The sequence below is a fragment of the Tursiops truncatus genome, chromosome 16, assembly GCF_011762595.2.
Source record: "Tursiops truncatus isolate mTurTru1 chromosome 16, mTurTru1.mat.Y, whole genome shotgun sequence".
NCBI lineage: Eukaryota > Metazoa > Chordata > Mammalia > Artiodactyla > Delphinidae > Tursiops > Tursiops truncatus.
In genome coordinates, this window is record NC_047049.1 from 70,769,556 (window position 1) to 70,792,708 (window position 23,153).

General features: G+C 37.8%; 1 protein-coding gene and 1 pseudogene across 3 annotated transcripts in view; both read left to right on the forward strand.

Moving 5' to 3' along the window:
- The window catches only part of ANK3 (ankyrin 3), a 331,394-nt gene that overhangs the window by 301,923 nt on the left and 6,318 nt on the right, over positions 1 to 23,153 (forward strand). For all 3 annotated transcript variants that reach the window (XM_019935870.3, XM_019935867.3, XM_073793568.1), the window contains 2 exons: positions 1,600 to 1,978; positions 14,119 to 14,209. In XM_019935870.3, coding sequence (XP_019791429.2) covers positions 1,600 to 1,978; positions 14,119 to 14,187 — 448 coding nt within the window. In that variant the 3' untranslated portion in view covers positions 14,188 to 14,209. The remainder of the gene's footprint in view (positions 1 to 1,599; positions 1,979 to 14,118; positions 14,210 to 23,153) is intronic.
- On the forward strand, positions 18,251 to 20,295 carry LOC101327234 (non-histone chromosomal protein HMG-17 pseudogene; annotated as a pseudogene).

Here is a 23,153-nt window from a genome sequence, read left to right on the forward strand (position 1 = left end):
TTTTACAGTGATCTTCCTCTAGGAGGGTAAGAGCTAGTGTCCTTGAGACACTGGTTCAAACCCCACCACCATTAGGTTTGCACTTTTCGACTTGATTAATTTCTAAGCTCTAAGGATGCCACTGTAATTGGCTTTAAAAATAAGAATACTACTACTTTCTTCAAACAGGTTTATAGATTGAAAAAGAAAGCCTGTAGCATGCCTACCCAATGACTGGTACAAACAGTATCTCAGTGATAGCTGGCATTATTTTATTTATGCACACATAAAATATATTTTACTTCAGTGGTAACTAGTGATAAACCTCAGTTCTTTTCATACAACTTATTTTATAACCATGTTTAATATTTTCATATTGCTGATAAGCTTCTTGCTCAATGAAAATTCCCAAAGAGGGAGGTGACAACATTTGCAAAGAGTTCACAAAACTCCCTTTGAAGAATGGGAGCATCAGTGAATTCTATGTTCAGCCTACAGAATAGAGTATGGAGACAAGAAATAGTACTAATTTTGATGTCTAGGTTCAGATAGAATCGCATAATTTATAGTTGCATAACAGGAAATTAGATATAGCTAGGAGTTATAGTTATCGTACAGGGTCTTCACAGTATGCTGGGACTGTTTGTCCTTAAACATCTGGAATAGGATGTGCTATTAATATTTTTTGATAAAGGTGTTTAATCAAAATTTGATTTATAAGGATACGCACATACATATACATAGTACATATATTGTACATAGAAAACATTGCACTAGTTTCATTGCCTTCGGAATTCTACAGGTAATAAGCAAAGGTGCTAATAAAAACAATATACCAAAAAAACCCAATATACAAACTATAAAATAAAGTAAAAGTCTATATTGAAACTAGTAAAAATTAGAGACCAATTTAAAAGAAAGTAATGGAAGAGAAAGATTTTTAAGAGTCAAAAGGAAAACAGTCCTCACAGGTAGTAGAAGCAGCAGGTGAGCATCCATACCCTTATCACCAGAGAGAGTCAGCAGAGGGCAGGAGTGGAGAAAGATGAGAACCCAAGGAAGGTTCTCACGGTTCTTCCCACGGTGGGAAAAGCATGACGGTAGGATTCACGATTGGAAACACATCCAAAGACTGGAACGTAGGGTTCTTGAGGATGCCAGAGCTCTCATCACAGGAATTCATTTTGTTCTTTGTCATCAGTTTTTTCACTGGCACTAGAAAAGCATTTTGAGATCTCCTCCTCTTTTAGATTGGTGGGTCTGGAACTCTGGGTATGTCCATGAACCTCTCAGGATTACTTTTTAAAAGATACAGAATCCAAGGAACTGTATCAGTACAATTAAACAAAACAAAAGAAAAACAGTGACAGCATAGCCAGCCAGCTAGCTTGGGAGCTGGAGTGAAGAGGATGCCTGGAGCCTGTGTATCATCTCCTCACCCCACACCCACACCCATAACAGGCCCTCACAGTTTGAAATCTGATGACCAGGTTTTTCATGCGTTTCTACTGTATGTCTTTAAAAGTAGTTAAAAACACGGCTGTTGAAAATTTAGAGCTTCTGAAGCCCATTTGCAGCCATATGTTACCATTATAAATTTCCACATCTTCTCTATTGCAGCCCTGACCAGTGTAGAGATTCCATTACCTCGTATCTCAAAGGGGAACCTGGAAAATTTGAAGCAAATGGAAGCCATGCAGAAGTCACTCCAGAAGCAAAGACAAAATCTTACTTTTCAGAATCCCAAAATGATATAGGGAAACAGAGTACAAAGGAAACTCTGAAACCAAAAATACAAGGTTCTGGTCGTGTTGATGAACCAGCATCATCACTAGCGGCATATCAGAAAGCTCTAGAAGAAACCAGCAAGTTTGTCATAGAAGAGCCTAAACCCTGTGTGCCTGTCAGTATGAAAAAGATGAGTAGGACTACTCCTGCAGATGGCAAGCCAAGGCTTAACCTCCATGAGGAAGAGGGATCCAATGGGTCTGAGCAAAAGGTACGTCATCTAGTTTTCCACTGTGCTGTCATTTAAGCTGAAAGTACTGACGCTTCGATTCTTTTATAATCTTGTAGCACTGGGCCCAGTGTTCGTTACTACTTCCAGATTATCAATGTGTGATTGAAAATTGTAATACTAATAATGGGGGTAAAGAAAGTAATGAGTAAAATATATGCTATTTGTCATCCCTTCTTTCATTGGGTAGAAAAAAGGAATAAACATCTTCTTAGCCGTTTTTCAGGAGGGAAAAGAATACAGCGATGTTAAGTAAGTAGCTTAAGGTCCAGTTTTAATTTGGTCTGGGATTTAGGTTTCCTCACTCCCAACCTAGTCTTCTTTCTTGAGGATGGAGGATAATTATCCTGACCCTTTCTGGTTCCTTTGCACAATTTAAAGAGTCACTAGCATTGACCCATCTAAGAGTTCTATCCTATAAGGTCTGTTGCCTGAAAGGGTGTTTTAAAAATTGAAGAAACACAGTTCCCAAGCCTAAAATGAGGTGGGTATACTACTGTTGGTTGACGGCATTTAGAAATGCAACATTAAAAGTATCATTTTAATTATTTTTATATCTAAGTTGATAATTATCTTAATATTTGTTTTTAATAATTTAAAAAACCTTACTGTCATATAATTATTTGCTTGCTTTTTGTACTTATATGTTTTTGTGCTACCATCTAATAGATTTCATTATTCTTTGAGGGTAAACATTTTTAGATATTAAAAAAATTTTAATTGAAATTATGATTCATAGATGGATATAAGAAAATTAAGATCAGTTCTGTTTCCTATATTTTTGACTGCTTTTTGCTCTCTCAATTTTTGTGTCTTTTCATGAACTATGCAGTAGAAATAGACTGAGAGTTATACATCTTTGGAATAGTAGTACTTGAAGTTTTCCCTAAAGCATCTAGTTTACTTAAGCTCTTCTACAGTGTTTTGGGTAGAAAAAAAAAAGAAACAAATCTTTCCTAAAATAATGAGCCCGTGACTAATTTGAGGTTTAGGAAAATTTAGTAAACTCCTAATCCCTCAGGAGCTAATTATCAGCTTATTAACTAATCATATCCTTTCCTTTTCCCTCCTGCAGGCTATTTTTTGGATCACTTTCCTGCTTGTTAGGAGGGAAAGTGAGAGGAAATAAAATCCTCAGGACTCTCTTTCATTTCCTTCCCGACAAGTCTGTTTTGAGTATTGCTTTCTGCCTTTTAGTTAACTCCTAGCATGTTTAAGCAATATGACTTTGGGTGGAATGTTCCCTTTTAAAATGAGCCTGCAAAATATAGGGAGGAGCAGTAACATAGTGATGTTTTAACTATGAAAATGTATTGTGCAAAAACCTATTAAAAATCGATAGGGAAGTTCTGAAATATGTAAGTAAGCATTTCGACGGCATACATGTGCCTACATATTGCCCATTGGGGAAGCTTGGAGAAGGCATAAAGAGGATTTGAAAAAGAAAGTCTTAACCCTGAATGGAAATGCAGCTGAATTCATCAGTAATGGAAAATAATTAGTTGTTAGAAAATGTTTTCGAGATTTCTTATAAATGAGCTTGTGCCTTTCGCATTGGTCACTGGTCCTACTCAAATGCATAAAGGCTTCAGGAGCATAGCAATTCATAGTGAAGTTAAAGCTTCTGGAACATAAAAGTCTGACCTCACAAGAAATTCGAAGATGTCCAGGATGTATTTTTTGTGGCTAGACCATAGTACAATAGTAATCAACTAGGTCGTCGGATGTATGATCTCAGAAAACAGCCCCCTTTTTGTCCCCTGAAAAATCAGGTCAAAAGTCCGGGTGCAGCTCTTAAACGGATGACTGCCTGCTGTTACAAGGTAAAAATCCTGCTGCTTTCCACCTCTTTACATGCCGCAACCCATGGCAAGAAGTACTGAGAAAATTCCATTTGGTCTCCTAGTTACCCTCTGTGCCATTGCAAAGAGAATTCTCTAAAAGGAATCCTGGTCGAGATTCTGCTACCATCTTCTCTCTACCCTTCACCTTAAGACTGGCGAGACTCCATGGAGAAAATGGAAACAAACATTAGCCAAATGGCCACTTTTTCTTTATGTGAGGGGCTGGTCTCAGATGATTCTTGATAGGATTATAATTGACATCTAGGTTTGTTGTCAGTGTTTGCATTAACATATGTTCTTCTGCTTTTAAATGTTTCAAGTGAAAAACTTTCCCCAGTCTAAGATTCTGGGTATGGATAATTCAGATTGAATTTTCTCTTCTGCCTCATCTAATCTATTAATTGCTAAATGCTGATTAGTAGTTCTTTTGCAATCTGAATTCGTATTACTTTTTTCTGCTTTTCTGAGCCATTGTAGGGCCTCCTTTCACAATATTTAGGTCATTCTAAGTGTCCTGAATTTATGGTCCTTTTCTAAAAAAATTTTAAAGTAATGGGGAATTTAGTAGCCAGTATCTTTGCAAGGAGTAAGAAACTTGAAAACTATTTCCTTTTGATACCATATTATTCAGTAAGGCATTTTGTTCAGATGAAATTTCCTACAAAGTTAAGGTTGATATTACTATAACATTTAAAAATATTTGGTAAGTTTACCTTTGGTGAAGAATGGCCTACTTTATTATCTATTTGACTAACATTTCATTAATAATTTTTGCTAACACTTACACCTCCTGTAACAATTTTACCTTTTTTTTTTCCTATTTTTACCAATTCTGCCATTGATTTTTCCAATGGATATTAACTACAGTTTCTATATCTGGGACTGTCAGATTTGGGGTAACTAGTACACTTAGAAAATAAAATACTAGAATTGTTTTCAGAACTCCACCACTAAAATTTAGAAATAAAATTATTCAGTGTATACTCTTGACCATGATATTTAAGTAGAAGCTGAAGATAATTTTCCCTTTGACTTATGAACTGTTTATCACTTGGTAGTTTTTCCTTATTCCTATCCTTATTTCCTAAAAAGTAATACTTTGTGTAATTACTGTATTCTTACCTGTACTATATTCTTGTCTGTGCAATGTTGTTTCTATTCTAATTTCATATCAGTTCTTTAAAGTAAGACCTCAGGCTTTCAAATCTTCTACATTCCTCATTTGAATAAACTCCTACTGAGTTCCAATTATGTATTAGGTATGAATTATGCTGATAAAAATCTCCTGGCAAATTATGCTGATATAAACTGTATACTTTTCATAAAGTTCAAAATAGCTTTTGATAAAGTTGTCAAATCTGACCAAAATATCATATAAGTCAGAAATACTGTGCCTCTTTCTGTAGATCAAGTGAAAGATGGCCTGTAACTGTAAGGTTATACATTCATGTCAAATGTATAATATTTATTTTTAAACTAGCTTTAAATCTATATTATTTCCCCAAACTAATAATTAGTAGCATGTATGTAGTTTCTGATGCCAAAGTCTCCACCATTGTTATTTTTAATAATTTACAATTTTATTGTCTTGATCTTTACCTGCATATATATACTTTTGCATTTACATATGCATTGCATTTATATATACACATAAGTATATATATGCATATACATATGCAGGTAAAGATCAAGGTAATTATATATATTATTTATGTATAATTTATACATATTTATATACACATATATACATATAAATACAGAGTAATTTCATTTAGAATTCTGCTCAAAACTTTCTTCCACTTAAATTTTTTTTAAGATTTCCGCAAATATACATCATGATTTTCCTTAAGTGCGGGGAACCAGCAAGTAAAAAATTCTTTCTTGATTTCCCTTCTCAGAATGTCTTTCTTTTATTTTAAATGTGATGGTAAAATTCTACTAAAAATGCATTTACTCAGGACTTGAAAGGCAGTGAGAGTGATTCAAGCTCAGAGGAAGAACGGAGAGTCACTACCCGAGTTATTCGCCGGCGTTTGATTATAAAGGTATCCCGAAGCCAGATCAGGATGGGGCAACGCTGTATTATTAGAACCTTTCTTGTGGTTTGGAAAATTCAGCATGCTTGGTAACTAAATGGCTCTGTATGTTTCTTTGCACATTTGAAAACTTATAAAAACACCCACCTAAAGGAAAAACTCACGTTGCATGGTAGTGAGTATTCTGTCTAGGCCTGTGTTTGACATGTGGCAGTTGTAATTTTACCCGAGAATTCTTGGCATTTGTATACTGCTTTCCTTGGAGAAGTGTTCTATGTGTGAACAAAGATTCTACCTTGGTGAGAGAATAGTTCATATCCAATGAAATGTTCAACTGAAACCCCAGAGGCTGTAATGAAGTATGAGGTAAGATAAAGACGAAAGAGAGTGAAAGAATTAAAAGGCTCCCTTCTCAGCCTTAACAGTTTTTAAGTGAAAACCAGTTTTTCATTATCAATCAATGACTAAGAATTCAGTGTTATAGCCTGGCATGGATGTATATGACATAATGCAAACCAAGCAAAAACTTCTGAAATAGGTTTTTAACTTGACTGACATACAAAAAATCAGGCTGGTTTTTTCTAAGGCTGTATTTTTAACTAGAGGAAGCAACTCTTACTGGAAGTGAAAAATGTAATTCTCCCCTGTTACAGCACAGTTGAATACTATGAATAAATCCTGATTTCCCCCACAAAGGCCTTTTGAAGCACCGACCTGACGTATGGGAGGTCCTACGGACTGCTTCTTGCAGTCTGCTGCTTGTCTCCATTACTCTGCCTTTAGAGAGATCTTTCTTGATGTTGGAATAATTGAGTGCAGAGAACTAGGAAGCCATTTTCAATACACAGTCCTTTGAATGTGGTCCAAATAACCTGAGGCTCCTTGGTTGGCAGTTCTGAAGAGAAAGAAAGGAAAGGAAATATCTATTGAAAACCATTTATCAAACTTATCACCCATTTCCAAAGTGTCAGGACACCAAACCAGAGATGTAGGGAAGTTGGCTTAGGTATCCAAAACTTCTTAATCCTGCTGCTTGTACTTTTCTTGTAGATCAGATGAAAGAAGAGAAGAAAATCTGCCAAATCTGCTCTAGTATAGTTTTTCTAAGACTCTGGAAACATTAGGGAAGAAAATAAGTCCTTGTCTAAATCCTAAATTATCCACAAATCAACCTTAAGCTCAACAGGGGCCATGAAAAAAAAGTATGAATCACTTTGAAAATTCCACATGGGCAATCCACATTACTTACTGTTATCTAGCATATTTGCAAGCATTTGGCCTATTTATGAAGTCCTCATAATCAGTCACCTCCCACACATTTGCTGGGATTAGGGGGAAGAAATCTTTAATTTGGTTTTTCTGAACATGTTAAAGCCAAACTCTGTTCAGGCTTTGCTAGTCCCATGATTAAAATATTACTTCTTGAAGACACTAAAGTGAAACATCTAGAAAAAGCACACCAGACATACTGTCTTGTAACTTGCTTTTTATGCTTAACATATGACATACTCATGTTGCATCAACTTCACCTCATTTCTTTCTAATAGCCGCCCAGTGTAGAAGTTGACTCCTCTGTATATGACAGAAGAAAATAAACATAATCCTGCATAGGCAGTGGGAGAAAGCGTAGAGAAGTTTTACTCTGGGGAATACTAAAACAAAACAGCAGAAGCATCAACCCCCTCCCTAGGTCAATGAGGGTTATATCTTTTGGTCTCCTATAATTCTAGAACATGCATTAGCAAGTTAGCTTTAAAGTAATTTTGTTAGAATGAGTTATTTATATATTTAAGCTTAACATATAATTATATATATTAACATTTTTATTAAGAGCTGAAGTTTAAAAGACTGAAATACACTGATGTTATAGGCTTCATAAAACAGAGGAGACTGTGTTCTCTTCAAATCTTCACTTCTTGAAGTCAGTGTAATTTTAGGGAGGCTGAGTGGAATCATCAGAGAACGGGTTTCATAAGTGGGGAGGGCATTGTATAAACAATGGAATCACTTAAACAAGCTTTGAGAAATGTCTTTCGTATGTGACAGAGAAACCAAAAGCTAAAGGATAGCTACAATTATAATTGGAAGCTATAGGTGTAAGAAAAAATCTTTGTCAATTACATACGTAGAAGTCTTTCTGGTTAATATTTTTCTGTTCAGATTTTGGGGGCAGTTGAAAAAGATCACATTTCTGTTGCCTTTTCTCTTTATTCCGTATGTTGGTACCTTTTTAATGTAAAAGAGCTCGAGACTGCAGTACTACGCGGTAAATGTGACATGGGATCCATCTCTGTCAAAACACATAAAATGAGAGTGTTAGGACCTAAAGGAGTCATTGAGACTAAAATTACTTCTTTTCCTAGATGACAAAAACCAAGGATAGGAGATGAATTGATTTTCCCAGAACCACACAGCTGGGCAGTAACAGTTCTGAGACCAGAACCTAACCCCTGGTCCTCTAGAGGAGTGCCTTCTACCTGCGTTTTCCACGATACTGTATTCCGTCTCGTCCAGAACAAACTAAAAAGGAATAACTTTTCCTGGACTAAATTAGGCACTTGGCCATTGAGACTTTTCCGGTGGCATAGGAGAAGGCAGCATTGAGCTATCTTTCCTGGAAACTATTTGATGGGGCTAGAATGCTAGGAATTTGACCTACTTCATGGAGGCTGTCCAGCCTTGGACTGAACCAGCCACAGTAATTCCCCTAGCACTTAGAATCCTAGAGCAGAAAACTATTTGGTGGTTATTCCATCCTTCCCAGAGCTAGCTTTGGCCAGGAAATGTCAATGAAAGCAGTAGCTATATTCAGGATTCCATTATCACAAGTCTAGGCAAATCTGTGTTCTTAGGCATTCAACTAGTATAATAAATGGAGTGAAAGTAGAATTTTATGATTTTTCTCTTTAATTTCACATGTGGATTCATTCTTTTTTATGTTTTTATATTTTTACATTTAATATTTTCAAGTCCTTTAAGAAATGAGTCAAGTTAACAAACTCTCCCATTTGCTTGCGTATTTTTAAATTTTATAAGCATATTCATTTATGTCTATATAATATGATAATATCACAGTGCTTTCAAATGCTTGGAAGCAGTTTAAATTGACCAGTCCCTATGAGCTTGTTTACATTATTTGCTTAGCAAATGCAGTGATTACAAAGGTAAAAACTTTAAACTAACTCAAACCATTGTGAAGTTTGATTAGATTCAAATAACTGAATTTTTACTATATAGTTCAACTATATATATATTTTTTGTTTGTTTGTTTGTTTGTTTGTTTGCGGTACACGGGCCTCTCACTGCTGTGGCCTCTCCCGTTGTGGAGCACAGGCTCCGGACGCGCAGGCTCAGCGGCCATGGCTCACGGGCCCAGCCGCTCCGCGGCATGTGGGATCTTCCCAGACCGGGGCACGAACCCGTGTCCCCTGCATCGGCAGGCGGACTCTCAACCACTGTGCCACCAGGGAAGCCCTCAACTATATTTTTATTTCTACTTTTGAGCGTTTTTACTGACTTTCAAAATAAGGGTTTACGTGTATGTTTCCCCCCATCAAACAACTCAAAAGTACAAAAAGTTCAATCTATCCATTCCACTTCCCATTGTTCACAAGCTTCAGATAACCATTGTTATGGAACAAGGTAACTATTGTTCACAAGCTTCAGATCGTTTTATATACATATACCAATATGTATGTGTATACAGAATATACATGTGCTATATACATATACACATACATCCCCAGCAAGTGGGTTTCTCAGAATACATATTGCTTAGTAATCTGCTAAGTTTATGTATATAGTTTCTCTCATCTCATTTTTTTGAAAGTTCAAGTTTTAATGTTGTGTACATCGAAGGAAATTGGTACATTTCATGTTATTTTTTCATTTTATTCAAGAAGGAGAGAGGAATAAAAATTATAAAATGCTATGTTTCCAGCAGGAGTCCAAAGGAAAGTACAGTAGTCTTCACAAAGGTGGCCACCAGGAATGATACTGTGACACCATACGTACTGTAATTTTCCTTTGAAATAGGAAAGAAAAAAAGTGCGGGTAGGTGTTGCCAAAAATAATACCATCACCAACACTAGCGGGGAAATTTTATTTACTTAAAAGTACAAAGGTTTTCAAGAACCTTAGAAACTAATTAGAGATTATTTTCTCTCATTAAAGAGAGGCCCTAAAGACCTCTCCTTGGTAACACCTGATCTCCAATGTACCTGACAGAATTAAAGATGGATGAAATTTTTTTTAATGTACTTTGTGACTCCTTACGAACTTTCCTATCTATCCAGTCAACTACTATCTAATCCACTCCCTCAGTTTAGTGAGTTTCTACATAATCATATATCTTATTTTGACCTTATGTAAAGCACTAGTTGACTATAGTTAGTGCCCATTAAGACTAAGAGAAGTATCTTCACCTTTAATTATACATAAGCAGTATGAATTTTCAGAGGGAAATAATGAAAATGCCCACATACCACAGCAGATCTCAACAACCTATATGGCTTGCTATTTATAACTAGGGCTTTGCTTTTTTCTAAGGCTATTAATATAAATCAATGTACTTAAATGTATTCGCTATGCTTATAAAAATACCTACTTCACATTTCAGAGACTGTCTGCAAATTAATTGGCATCTTTCCCCACCAAAGGGTCAATTTATAACATTCGTAATAGTATGCTATTTTAATGGATTTTCCTGGGATCCTGGAATTGTCTTAACACTCAAAGAGCTAGACATGTGCAAGAGTTAGTTCAAACATATCTCACTTATACATGTTTAAACTATAGTGAAACTTTTCATGACCCTTTTTTTGGCTTTTCTGCTGTCTTTAAGCCTTTACTTGTAAAATAAAATGAAATTGTTTCTTTTCCAGGTATATGAAATCAACCATAGGAAACATAAATAACACTCCCATAAGAACGTGTTGCAGATTTTAGTGCATTCAGGCAGGAGACCTCTACATTTTTCCAATTTCCTTCCCTCGCTTAACTGTGCTAATTGAAACTAATCATAGGCAAGGTTCAAGGTGAACCTTGAAGCAAACAAGAGCAGCGAGAAACATCGTGTTTTATTTTCATCTCATCTTTATACCACAGTGAGGTAAAATGAGTCAAATATCCCACCCAGGACCTATGAGCCCACAATCTATAAGAATACAAAGTCACTTTGTAGAAAGAAAAAAGAACAAAAACAGAATTTTGTTAGCAAAACAAGGTAGTGTTTCAGTCTCTACTCTGTTATTTTAAACCACAACTGCCTTTCTACTGGTTGTGACATAAAACAATCATAGAATTTTCTCACCATTGGCTGGCACTGACAAAATTAACAGAGCTACTACCTTTCCCATGACGATAACACTGAAAGGGTTAGAATCCTGGCTCTCCCAGAAATGCAGCTGTCTTCTTTGTGATTTGCCATTTTTCCTAAAAAACCTACAGGTGTACAGTAACTATAGTACACAGTACTATAGCACTGTACAGTTCACCTCTTCAACAAAAGAAGTATGACTAACAAGTCAGTAGGTCTCTAGAATGGGTCTGCACTTAAGATGTTTGTCCTTGTTCCCCAAAACTGTAAGTGAGACTGACCTAAAGTTGACACCAGTGAAGAAGGTAATGTGTTACAAATACAGCCCTATGTCTGCTCTCTCAGTGGTTTTCCTTATCCTACAATCATAGAGCTAATAGACATTAAGGAGCCATCTAAATCTACTGACCTGCCTATTAGCAGGAAAATATGATGCCACTTGGCAAGTTAAGAATTTATCCCATTTTTTTGTTAACTCACCAGAGGAAGATCCTTGACAGTTTCCCCTTCTAAATCAGATAGCAGTCACTAACTGAAAGGCTGTCGTCTTACATTCCTTTAGTAATTAATCAGTCATCACATAAGACTCATTCACTTGATAATATTCTGAAACTATGTACTTCATCAGACATTAATTATTCTCATTTACAACTTATGAAAGGCTCAGTCTGAAAAAAATAAGGTTTTCTCTGTACTCTGAACTTTTCTCATAGTATTTGAAAAAATATTGCCTTTAGTAAGGAATTTTTAAATTTAACAAACTAACAAAGGGTGATTAACACCCCAACTAAGGTGCTACCTCAATTCAAATCAGACAAAAGGAAATCCACCAAAATGAGAGATTTTCGTAGGACTAATGAAGAAACATTATCCAAAGTGAAATGATCTAATTAGAGCTCTAATCGTTAGCTAAATCTTTTTTCAACAAATGAAACCTTTTTGTTTGTCTGTCTATGTATAACTATATTCTGTGATTACATATTTTCAAATTCTTCCTTCTTGGAGTTTGTTGCTAACCATCATTCTTGTACATACTTGAGGTTTAATGCTTTGAATGTTGTTGACTGCTAAATAACCATCCATGGAGTCAGCCTTTTCCCCTGGCCCTGGAATTGCAAGTAGAGTTTATACTTTCTTTTCCTAAAATGCCACAGAGCATGTGTGTGGTGTATGGAGTGATGTGGAGATCTATCCATCTAGTATGTTGCTAATCTCTATGCCACATCCTTTAGGGAGAGGAAGCAAAAAACCTTCCTGGTGAATCAGTCACAGAAGAACAGTTTACTGATGAAGAAGGCAACCTCATCACCAGAAAAGTAATCATCACTGGGGTTTCATGCTTCTCTTGGGGTTTAGATTTTCTACTATTTGTTTGCTGTAGTGTCACCTCTTAAAATAGAAAACAGGAAAATCTCTCCTTTTCACTATTGCTTCCTACAGATCACTCGGAAAGTACTAAGACGAATTGTTATCCCACAAGAGAGAAAATATGATGACGTGGTAATGGAGAGGGACTGTCGTAAAGAAAGTAGAGAATAAAAGCTTTGTGAACTCTCTAGAATAGGCTGCTAACAGGCTGGCGTCTGCAGTGTGGCAGCTTGAAGCATTTGCTGCTTTTGACATCTTGTGCATTTGATCAGGGTCAAAGAAAAAGATTTTCCTTCCTAACATTCTTTAACAGTATATACTCTTACTATCTTCAGAGTTTTCACAGAGATCATTTCATTCATGGAGGTTGCAACATGCCGGTTCGAGCATGGGAGACAAAATTTAAAACCCTCTGCCACCACCAAACCCCTCGGCCATGCCCCACCCCTGCCCAGTGCTTTACCTGCAGCCTACTTGGGACCCAGAGAGAGAGCACTTGTTTCCAGCCAATGCACAGGGTTTAATTAAAAGTTAGAATGACAAAAAGCTCGTCTCAAAATCCTTACATCTAATCTATACATTTTCTCTTTCCAGTATATTCTACAGGGAAATGTGAATTCCCCCATCTTAACCTGAGGAGGATTCTCCTCTCTGGGTTAATAACAGCCCATTTCCAATGTGCCAGTTAAAGAACTAAAGTCATCACTGAGCAGTGTAACTCAGCAAGTGAATCTCTAGCTCCCACAGAAAACATCTCTGGTTATTTTTCATTTCTTTCCCTTTCTGAGACCTTTACCCTTTTCATTTAAAAAACAGAAACTTCAATAGCCAGTGTTTACATAAGAAAAAAGTAAACTGAAAATTTCTCAGAAGGAGTAAATCAGAAAATTGGAAAGGCTACTGTGTTTTCCATTATAAAGAGGGTAAAGGGTAAAAGCTGAGTATCTGTGGAACCACTTTGCTCTCAGAGAAGTGTGTCCTTGGTGCTTGGTGAGGACAGGTCTTATTTTATGGAAAAGGGATGCCTGCTTGGTCTGGAGTAAGAGGACGGGCTTGGTAATTCCACAAATTAAAAAAGAAAAAGTCTCTCAGCTCAACAGCATTTCCATGGTCTTTAGTTCATGATTAGTGCTTTACTGAGAAATTTCAGTCTCATTACAACAGATTATTTAACATTCTGCTGGCTTAAAAAGGCATAAATTATAACTTACTAATATTTTTATAATTGGGGTTTGAGTGCCTTGAGAGTTTTAGTGATGATTTCTTCTAGTTTTACAGGAACTGGACAGGCTGTCCAGTTGTTTGACTGATCACTAACCTACTGAATTATTGTGAAGTACAGTAACGTATTCCTTCTGACGGTGCTCTCCCACTCGCCCTGATGCTGCTGAGCTGTGTGGTTGAGGCAAATAGATTATATCTGGGGACGTGAAGTGACAAAGTACTTGAAACTGTGTTTCGCTTATCCTAATCCAGCCTCAAGGGACCAGAATGGAAACTGCTTTTTAACGAAAACCCTTTCACCATGAAATCTTAACGTGTACATTCCTTTTAAAGCAGGGAGAAGGTTATAAGATGAAGACGAAGAAAGAAATCCGGCATGTGGAAAAGAAGAGTCACTCATAACAGTAAATGGTCAGTCAAGGTGGTAAGTGTGCTCTTATCAACAACAGTAAGACGTAACTTCCTGTGAAACTTCTAATTTCACCAAATAAGTGATTCCATCCCCCCGCCACCCCCTTCCTCTCTTTTTCACTGAATTGCAGCTTTGAATATCCAACAAGCAGTTGGTGGTCATTTTCATGTTCATGTACACGTACATCTGCACGCGAAAACCAAGGCCTCTAGCTCACAGTCCATAAACCTCTTCACAAATTAGGAATTTAAATATAAATGATGGTTGCAGAAGCAAATGTAAATAGTGATCTTGAGTCTTCTCTTAAGAGCGAAGGCTCAGTATGAAGTGCAGTAGCATTATTCACTCTAACAGGAAGACTATTTGGCAACAAACAGTTCATACAAATGTATTTGGAGATTTGTATTGACCAGCTTTTCACCATTTTACCACAACAGCACCTAAGAATATAATTTTGGTTGAAATACAGTGGTTGCCGAGCTTAAATGAGCAAAATCCCTATATCCTACTTCAGATATTCTGTATAAACCAAAGCAAATGAAATAGGAGGTTAATGGCACTACTATGTTTTCTAAGTTAAAATGTTTAGTGAGCTTTGTTTAAGGTTGTCTGAACTTTTCTTCACGGAGAAGGATATTTTCCTCTAACACTGTTTTCTGAACTTTGTGCTGTTTCTTTCTATGTAGCTACAATTCAAAAGCCCATTGATAGAGCTTTGAAAAGCTCTGTGTAAGTCTGTGAGGTAAAGCAGGATGAGTCCTTTAGGGCTGCTCACCAACAGTTCTCCTAGCCCCAAGTAACAAAGCAAACAGATCCCAGTTTCCACTTTCACTCATCAACTGTTCCCCAGTTACCAGAATCCTGGTACTTGGAGTGCTGCTGTAAGGAATTGAGAAATCACGGAGTCTCACTGCCCCAAATTTTGTATGCAAGGTAACTGTAACTAAGGCCCAAAGAAATTTCTTAATCCCTCCACCTCCAAAAACAGCTTCTTCTTTATTTATTCACTTAAAGATTTATTTCCCTTCCTCTCTGTGACGCTTTCTGCCTAGGCACTGGGAAATCATCGGTAAACAGCACTAGGGAGGTACTGGCCCTCGCTGACCTTACGTTTTGGAGATTTAACGGTAGTCAGTCACTTCAGTATTTAAGGCATTGAGAAAACTCCTAAGAACTGCAGAGTGCTCTGGAAGTAACAGTATTTGCTATCCATACGTACTCTTCCAGTGTTTCAGGTGTACTCTTCATTTAATTCACTTGGATCGGTGCCTTTATCATCCCCATTTAACAGGCCCCAAATTGCCCAAGGTCACCTAAATAAAAAGTGGCAGAAACAGGATACAAACCCTAACAGGCTGCCTCTGGAGCCCACACACTCAACCCTGTTAACTGGAGATCTGACCTGGTCTGAGGGTGACAGGGAAGGTTTCCTTAAGAAAATGATGCTTGAGATTAGTTTTAAAGGATGAACAGGATTCATCTGGATGAAGGGGAGGAAATTTGATGGTGTTTGGGGTAGCCTCCTAGGCACAGGCTCTAGCGTTCTGCAAAGGCCAGAACTGGGAAGAAACAAGAAAGGAGAACAGGTCGGTGTAGCCTGCAGAAGGTTTTGTCATTGTGTCTGGAGAGGTAGGAAAAATCGGAATATCCGGGCCTCATAAGCCTTTTTTCACTAAAAGTTTAGGTTCTCATCACACACTCTAGCTGCAGGGCACAGAATGAATTGGAGGTGGCAATAATGGATGAGCAGAAAACCTATTAAACTACTGAAGATGCTGGCTTGGGCAGTAAGGATGGTAAGAGGTAGGCTGACTCGAGAGATAGCGACATGAATTGCTTTTTGTCAGATGACAAGGGTGAGAGATGAGAAAATTAAGGATGACATCAGTGTAGCAATATCTAGAATGAACCCACCCATTATGCGTGTCTTACAGCTGAATCTGGTAAAAGACATATACAAGATTTTTTTAAATTGAGGTGTAGACGATTTATAATATTAGTTTCAGATGTACAACACAGTGATTCAAAATTTTTATAGATTATACTCCATTTAAAGTTGTTATAAAATATTGGCTATATTTCCCTGTGCTATACAATATATCCTTGTAGCTTATTTATTTTATACATAGTAGTTTGCACCTCTTAATCCCCTACCCGTGTCTTGCCCCTCCTGCCTTCCCTCTCCCCACTGGTTAACCACTGGTTTGTTCTCTATATCTGTGAGTCTATTTCTGTTTTGTTATATTCATTTGGATATGTTTTAGATTCTACATATAAGTAATAACAGAGTATTTGTCTTTCTCTGACTTCTTTCACTAAGCATAATACCCTCCAGGTCCATCCATGTTGTTGAAAATGGCAGAATTTCATTTTTAATGGCTGAGTAATATTCCATTGTATATATGTACCACATCTTTTTTATCCACTCCTCTGTTCCACTTGTTTATTTTTGCTTTTGTTTCCTCTGCCTTAGGAGACAGATCCAAAAAACTATTGCTACAATTTATGTCAAAGAGTATTCTATATTTTCTTCTAGGACTTTTATGGTTTCCAGTCTTACTTTTAGGTCTTTAATCTATTTTTAGGGTTTTTTTTTAATATGTTGTGAGAAAATGTTCTAATATTATTCTTTTACATGTAGCTGTCCAGTTTTACCAACATCATTTATTGAAGAGACTGTCTTTTCTCCATTGTATATTCTTGCCTGCTTTGTCATAGATTAACTGAGCATAAGTGTGTGGGTTTATTTCTGGGGTCTCTATTCTGTTGCATTGATCCATGTGTCTGTTTTTGTGCCAGTTCCATACTGTTTTGATTACTGTAGCTTTGTAGTATAGTCTGGTCAGGGAGCATGATAACTCTAGCTCTGTTCTTCTTTCTCAAGACTGCTTTGGCTATACAGCAGATTAATAAAACACTAAGCATGATTTTGCAGTCTTAAATTGCTGTTTAAGCAATTCTGACAAATTAAACTAGAAGAGGGCTTCCCTGGTGGCGCAGTAGTTGAGAGTCCACCTGCCAATGCAGGGGACACGGGTTCGTGCCCTGGTCCGGGAAGATCCCACACGCCACAGAGCGGCTAGGCCCGTGAGCCATGGCCGCTGAGCCTGCACATCCAGAGCCTGTGCTCCGCAATGGGAGAGGCCACAACAGTGAGAGGCCTGCATAACGCAAAAAAAAAAAAAAAAAAAAAACCTAGAAGAGACTTCAGTCAGCTTTAGTATGCCCCTAAAAGTTTAGCAACTTGTTCAGTAATAGACTCAGACTCTGGGTGGGACAGAACCAAAAAGGTTATCGACACCAGCTGAGCCATTTTTCTAGAGTAATATATACCTAATATCTATGAATAAATGATACCAAAAAATATATGACAGTGCTGTGCTTCCAGGGGCCTTTAGAGTGAATTAATACAGAAATGACTAGGTCACTAAATGTACAAGAGACTTTAAGATGATAAATAATCCACCCTGTAAAGCAGTTGGCAGGGCCTTGGCTCACTTGCTACACCACTCAAAGGACAGAGAAACTCACTAGGAGAATTCATATGAATGTGAAAATAGCTTCAGCATAAAGCAAACTTAATGTGTCAGATGGAAAGAACAGCGATTTGACTGCAAGCCTCATTTTACTCTCCAGAGTGGTATTTGCCTTTCATAAGTGAATTTAGGAAATGAGTCCAAGAAGACTGCCTGGAATTCCAGGACACTGAATGTGTGCTCTGGAAAAATCAATTTGCAAGTATATTGAAAGTTCTTATGGCCCTGCTGTCTTTTTTTTTTAAAGAACAACTAAGCACATGGAATGTGACCCAGTTTCACTGAGTCTCAGATGGTGACATCAAAATTTTTATTCTGCATTTTGTAACCAGTTGAATTTTGAGCTATCTGAACCCTATACCTGCTTTTCTTTAATACTGAGTCACAGCCATCCTATTTTTAATGTAAGGGAAAAGCTGATGGCTTAAAATAAGTATAAAATTTATACGTAATATATAGTGATTTATAGTTTATAAAACGCATTTACATTTTTGTCTTATTTAATCCTTCAAACAAGCCTCCAGGAAGAGGAGACCGATTTTGATTGCTACCTTTTACAGATGAGGATACTATGGCTTGGAGAGGTCATCTGACATTTCTTCTTTCAAACAGCTGTGACTGGAAGAACTAGGACTTGGCCTCAAGATTATTGACACTTCACCTAGTGTCCGATTCCACTAAGCTGTCTTTCTAAAATTAGTTAGAATAATAATAATAATAGTCATATTCTATGAAAGATTACTGTATGCCAGGTACTAGGTAAGATCATTACATACATTACCTCATATAGTCCCCAAAACAATGCTATAACGTAAGTACTATTATCTCTTTTTTAATAAACAAGGAAACTGAAGCTTAGAAGAATTAAATGAGTTACCCAAGGTCCTATAGTTAATGAGCAAAAGGATAAAATTTTAACTTAACCAGAGCCTAGCTCTTAACTATTACTCATATTAATAGTTGAATAGTACTTGATGATTATCAGAAACCTAAAAGCAAATTTTGAATCAAATGTACGTACAAACGCAAACTGTAGTTAATTTCTTCATACAATACACAGTGAAAGTACTCAGTTTTTTGGTTTAGTTTTTTTAAATAAAGCAAAACTTCATAGCCATAACCTTCAAAAATACCATTAGCTGATTAGTGAGGCTGTGACAACGGAGGTACCCCAGACACACGTTGGAAAAGACTGGAACAGCTGTATTGTAAACCTCTTTTAGGGAAATGCTCAGGATCTCACAGCCACATGGAAGCCAAGAGCAGCAGCAACAGCACGAGGCTTGCCGGGGGAAACACTTTATCTGAGGCCAAAAAGTTGACTCATTTCATTCACGCCTTCTAAAAAGGACGTGGCCAGCAGTGTGAAGAAGAGGCGAGAGCGACCCCTGCACTGGCCAAAGCCGCGCGCCACTGCATCCCCGTGTCCAGCGCCTACGTCCCGCCGCCGTCACCACCATGCCCAAGAGAAAAGCTGAAGGGGATGCTAAACGAGATAAAACCAAGGTGAAGGATGAACCACAGAGAAGACCTGCAAGGTTATCTGCTAAACCTGCTCCTCCAAAGCCAGAGCCCAAGCCTAAAAAGACCCCTGCAAAGAAGGGAGAGAAAGTACCCAAAAGGAAAAGGGGGAACGCTGATGCTGGCAAGGATGGGAATAACCCTGCAGAAAACGGAGATGCCGAAACAGACCAGGCACAGAAAGCTGAGGGTGCTGGAGAGGCCAAGTGAAGTGTGCATTTTTGACAACTGTGTACTTCTGGTGACTGTACAGTTTGAAATACTATTTTTTAATCAAGTTTTATAAAAATGCAGAATTTTGTTTTACTTTTTTTTCTTTTAAGCTATGTTGTTAGCATACAGAACACTTCGTTGTTGTTTTTTGGGGGAAGAGCACATGTCACTAATAGATTGTCTCTGAAGCTGGATTGACATGGGAAAGAAACACCTTTCCCGTCTGGTTTTGAGAGACTTCCTCCTGGTTCCCAGGAAGGAGGGGTTCCTTGATGTTGACACACAGTAGCCACCTTGGCACAAACGCCTTGTGGTGTGGAAAAACTAAAATTAGTTTTTATGTCCTCTTCTCCCTCTCCACCTTCAGCATAGACTTGACTCTCTTAAACCCAGAGACCTGTTGGAACCTGACCCCCCAAAGTTGGTTACCAGTGTGTCAGGCAATCTGGACTTTGCATTGTCACCACTGAGATGGCGTCCCTCAAAAGAGCAGCGGCTCCTTCTTTAGATTGTGGATCTTCAGATTGATACTTTTGCCATTTTCATTTCCATTTCCTGAAAGTCAGGGTCGGCTTGTGAAAAGTTGTTAAACAACATACTAAATGTGAAGTGTCAACCCTCACTCTAAACTTTCCCTGTTCAGAGCATCACATGAAGACTTCATGGGGTTTTATAGTGGCTTTCTGATTTTGGTAGTCCATTGCAAAAGGGAGTTTGAAAGTTGTTGTATACTGTTAACGATTGTCTGCCCATGTCCTGCCTGAAATACCACGATTGTTTATGAAAAGTATCTTTAATAAAGCTGGATACAGTTTGGGAAAAAAAAAAGGACTTGACCTTCCACCTTGTTTAGAGCGAAAAGGCTAGTAATAATATACAGTGGTGAATAAAACCTCCACGGCCCCTGCCCTTCTGCATCTCTCAGCATGCAAGGGGGAAAGAGATGGAACATGAATTGTTTAAGGGCTAAAAATGCAAACTCCAAGATCCAATGGAAGAGTAGCACAGAAACATATTTAGACTTGGGGGCTGGGGAAGGTCCCTCGGAAGTCATGACATTTATGCTAAGACCTCTTAGGTGGTGCCAACAATGTAAAGAATGGGGAGAAGGAGAAGAGGACTCCAGCAGAGAGTACAAAGTGTGCAAGAGCCCTGAGGCAGGAAAAGGCCTAACACGTTTGAGGAAATGAAAGAAGATTAGTGTAACAGAGCCTGATGAGCTGGTGGGGGGTGAGGCAGGCCCATGATGAAGTGAGAAATGCCTCATCATAGGCCAGAATATAGGATTTGGATTTCATTCTAAAAAAAATGTGAAGCCTTTGAAAGATTTCAAGCAAGAGTCTGACCTGATGTTTTACTTATTTTTTTAAGCACACCAGCTATGTAGAGAAGGATTGGAGGGAAAACAAGAATAAACTGAAGGAGGTGAGCTAGGAGGTTATTGCTGTAGTCCAGCTAAGCCACCATGGTGGCAGGGCTAGGACCTGGGCAGCAGTTTTAGGAAAGTCAACAGCATCTGATGGCTTGGGGTTAGGATGGAGAAGAAGGGTTGAGTCAAGGATGATGCCTTGACTCAAGGTTTCAAGGGTAAGCAGGTGGGCGGTGGAAAAAGAAACAGGATGGGTTTTAAGAAGAATATCAAGCACTCAGGCTTTTGTCGATACACAAGTCTGGAGCTTTGAGGAAAGGTTGGACTAGGCGTATAAAAATGTGAGTGTTATCACTAAAGAGGTGAATACTGAATATCAGAGAAAGGGAACACCAGAGAATAGGTGTGATTACCTAGGGAGAAAGTGAAAGTGAGCAAAGAAGGGGCTCAGGATCGAGCCCCAAAGAACAACATTTTGAAGAGGAATAGAGAGCTGTAAAAGGTTGCCTCTGACCTCTTCCTTCCTAGAGATCTCCAAGCTGTGCTAGCTCCTCTAATCTATAATCATATTCAGCCTCGGCCCTCTAGTATATACTTTTAAATTTTTTTCATAGCATATTCTTTTCTGAAGATATTTCTAATCTTACTTTTATTCCTTTATGCATTATAAATGTAGTTCTCTCATATTCTGTGTATAATAATTCTAAATTGGAACCCAGTGCAGGACTGTTTCTGCTGGTTCTTGCTCATTTTTTCCCCTGTGCCCCTGGTCCTCTAGTATATTTGTTTGGTTTTACCCAAAATATTTTAATCCATGCAGTTTAGTATCAGTGGATGAAAGAAACTTTCCTATAATGCAGATTAGCTGATAAGCTTTTGTAAATAACTGACCATGCACATTTAGAGCCCCTTTACTTCTTAGTTTGTGACACACACTGTGTAGGTGGTCGGGGGAGTCCAGCATTGAAGACATTATCCTAATATTACTCAGCCATTAAAAAAAGAATGAAATAATGCCATTTGCAGCAACATGGATGGACCTAGAGATGATCATATTAAGTGAAGTAAGCCAGACAAAGATAAATATCATATGATATCACTTATATGTGAACTCTTAAAAAAAAAAAAAAGATACAAATGAACTTATTTCCAAGACAGAGACTCACAGACATAGAAAACAAGCATATGGTTACCAAAGGGAGGAGAGGGGGAGGGACAAATTAGGAGGTTGGGATTGATATATACACACTACTGTATATAAAATAGATAATCAACAAGGACCTACTGTATAGAACCTGGAACTATACTCAATATTTTGTAATAACCTATAAGGGAAGAGAATCTGAAGAAGAATATATATACATATAACTAAATCACTTTGCTGTACACCTGAATCTAACACAACATTGTTAATCAACTCTACTTCAATTTTTAAAAATAAATTAAAAAAAAAAAAAGACATTATCCCCAGCATCACTACTCACTTGAGGGCATATAACTGTACAGTCTAGTCCAAGAGGCAAACATGATAGTAAGTTACACAAATCAAAGCACAGAGCTATGATAAAAGATATAAAAATATCGCTAGGAGAATCCACTGGAAGATGTAGTAAACACCAATGGAGGAGATCTTGCAAAGCTTCTTGAAGTGCATATTTGAACTGGCTTTTGAAGAAAGGGTAGGATTTAAGACTGGGCAGTGTGATATGTGCTATGCTCAGGAGTTTGGCCTTTATCCCAGAGACAGTAAGGTACCACTGGAAGTGTTGTCGAAGGAGAATAATACAGTCAGTTGGGATTTAGGTAACCCTAGTGGTAGGAGAGGGAGTTAGTGGTGAGGAGAGTTTGAACACGAGGACCCCAGTTATGAGACAGGATGAGGGCCTGATCCTGGGCAGAGACGACAGAAAGGAGAGGGCTGATGTGAGGGACATTTCAGAAGTATAACAACCAGATTAATTCCATAGAGGGAGTGAGGGTTGTGATCCTGTGTGTAACTACTAACAAAAATATAGAAGCTAAGAAAAGGAAAACAAAATTCGGGACTGAAATAGGTCAATCTGTAGTGCCTTAAATATTTGTCAGTGATGAGGAAGAGAAATCTGGGCTAGCAATCTTAACGTGGTTACAGAAGTGGCCTGAGTGAACGTAAATCACACGCTTACTAGCTGTGTAAGCTTAGCCAGCTTATTTCACTTCTGTGCCTTAATTTCCTCGCCTCTATTAGGATAAGAGTAACATATCTCACAGAACTGTCGTTAGAATTAAACAAGTGAATCCATGTAAATCACTTAACAGTGACTGGCAAGCCCAGAGT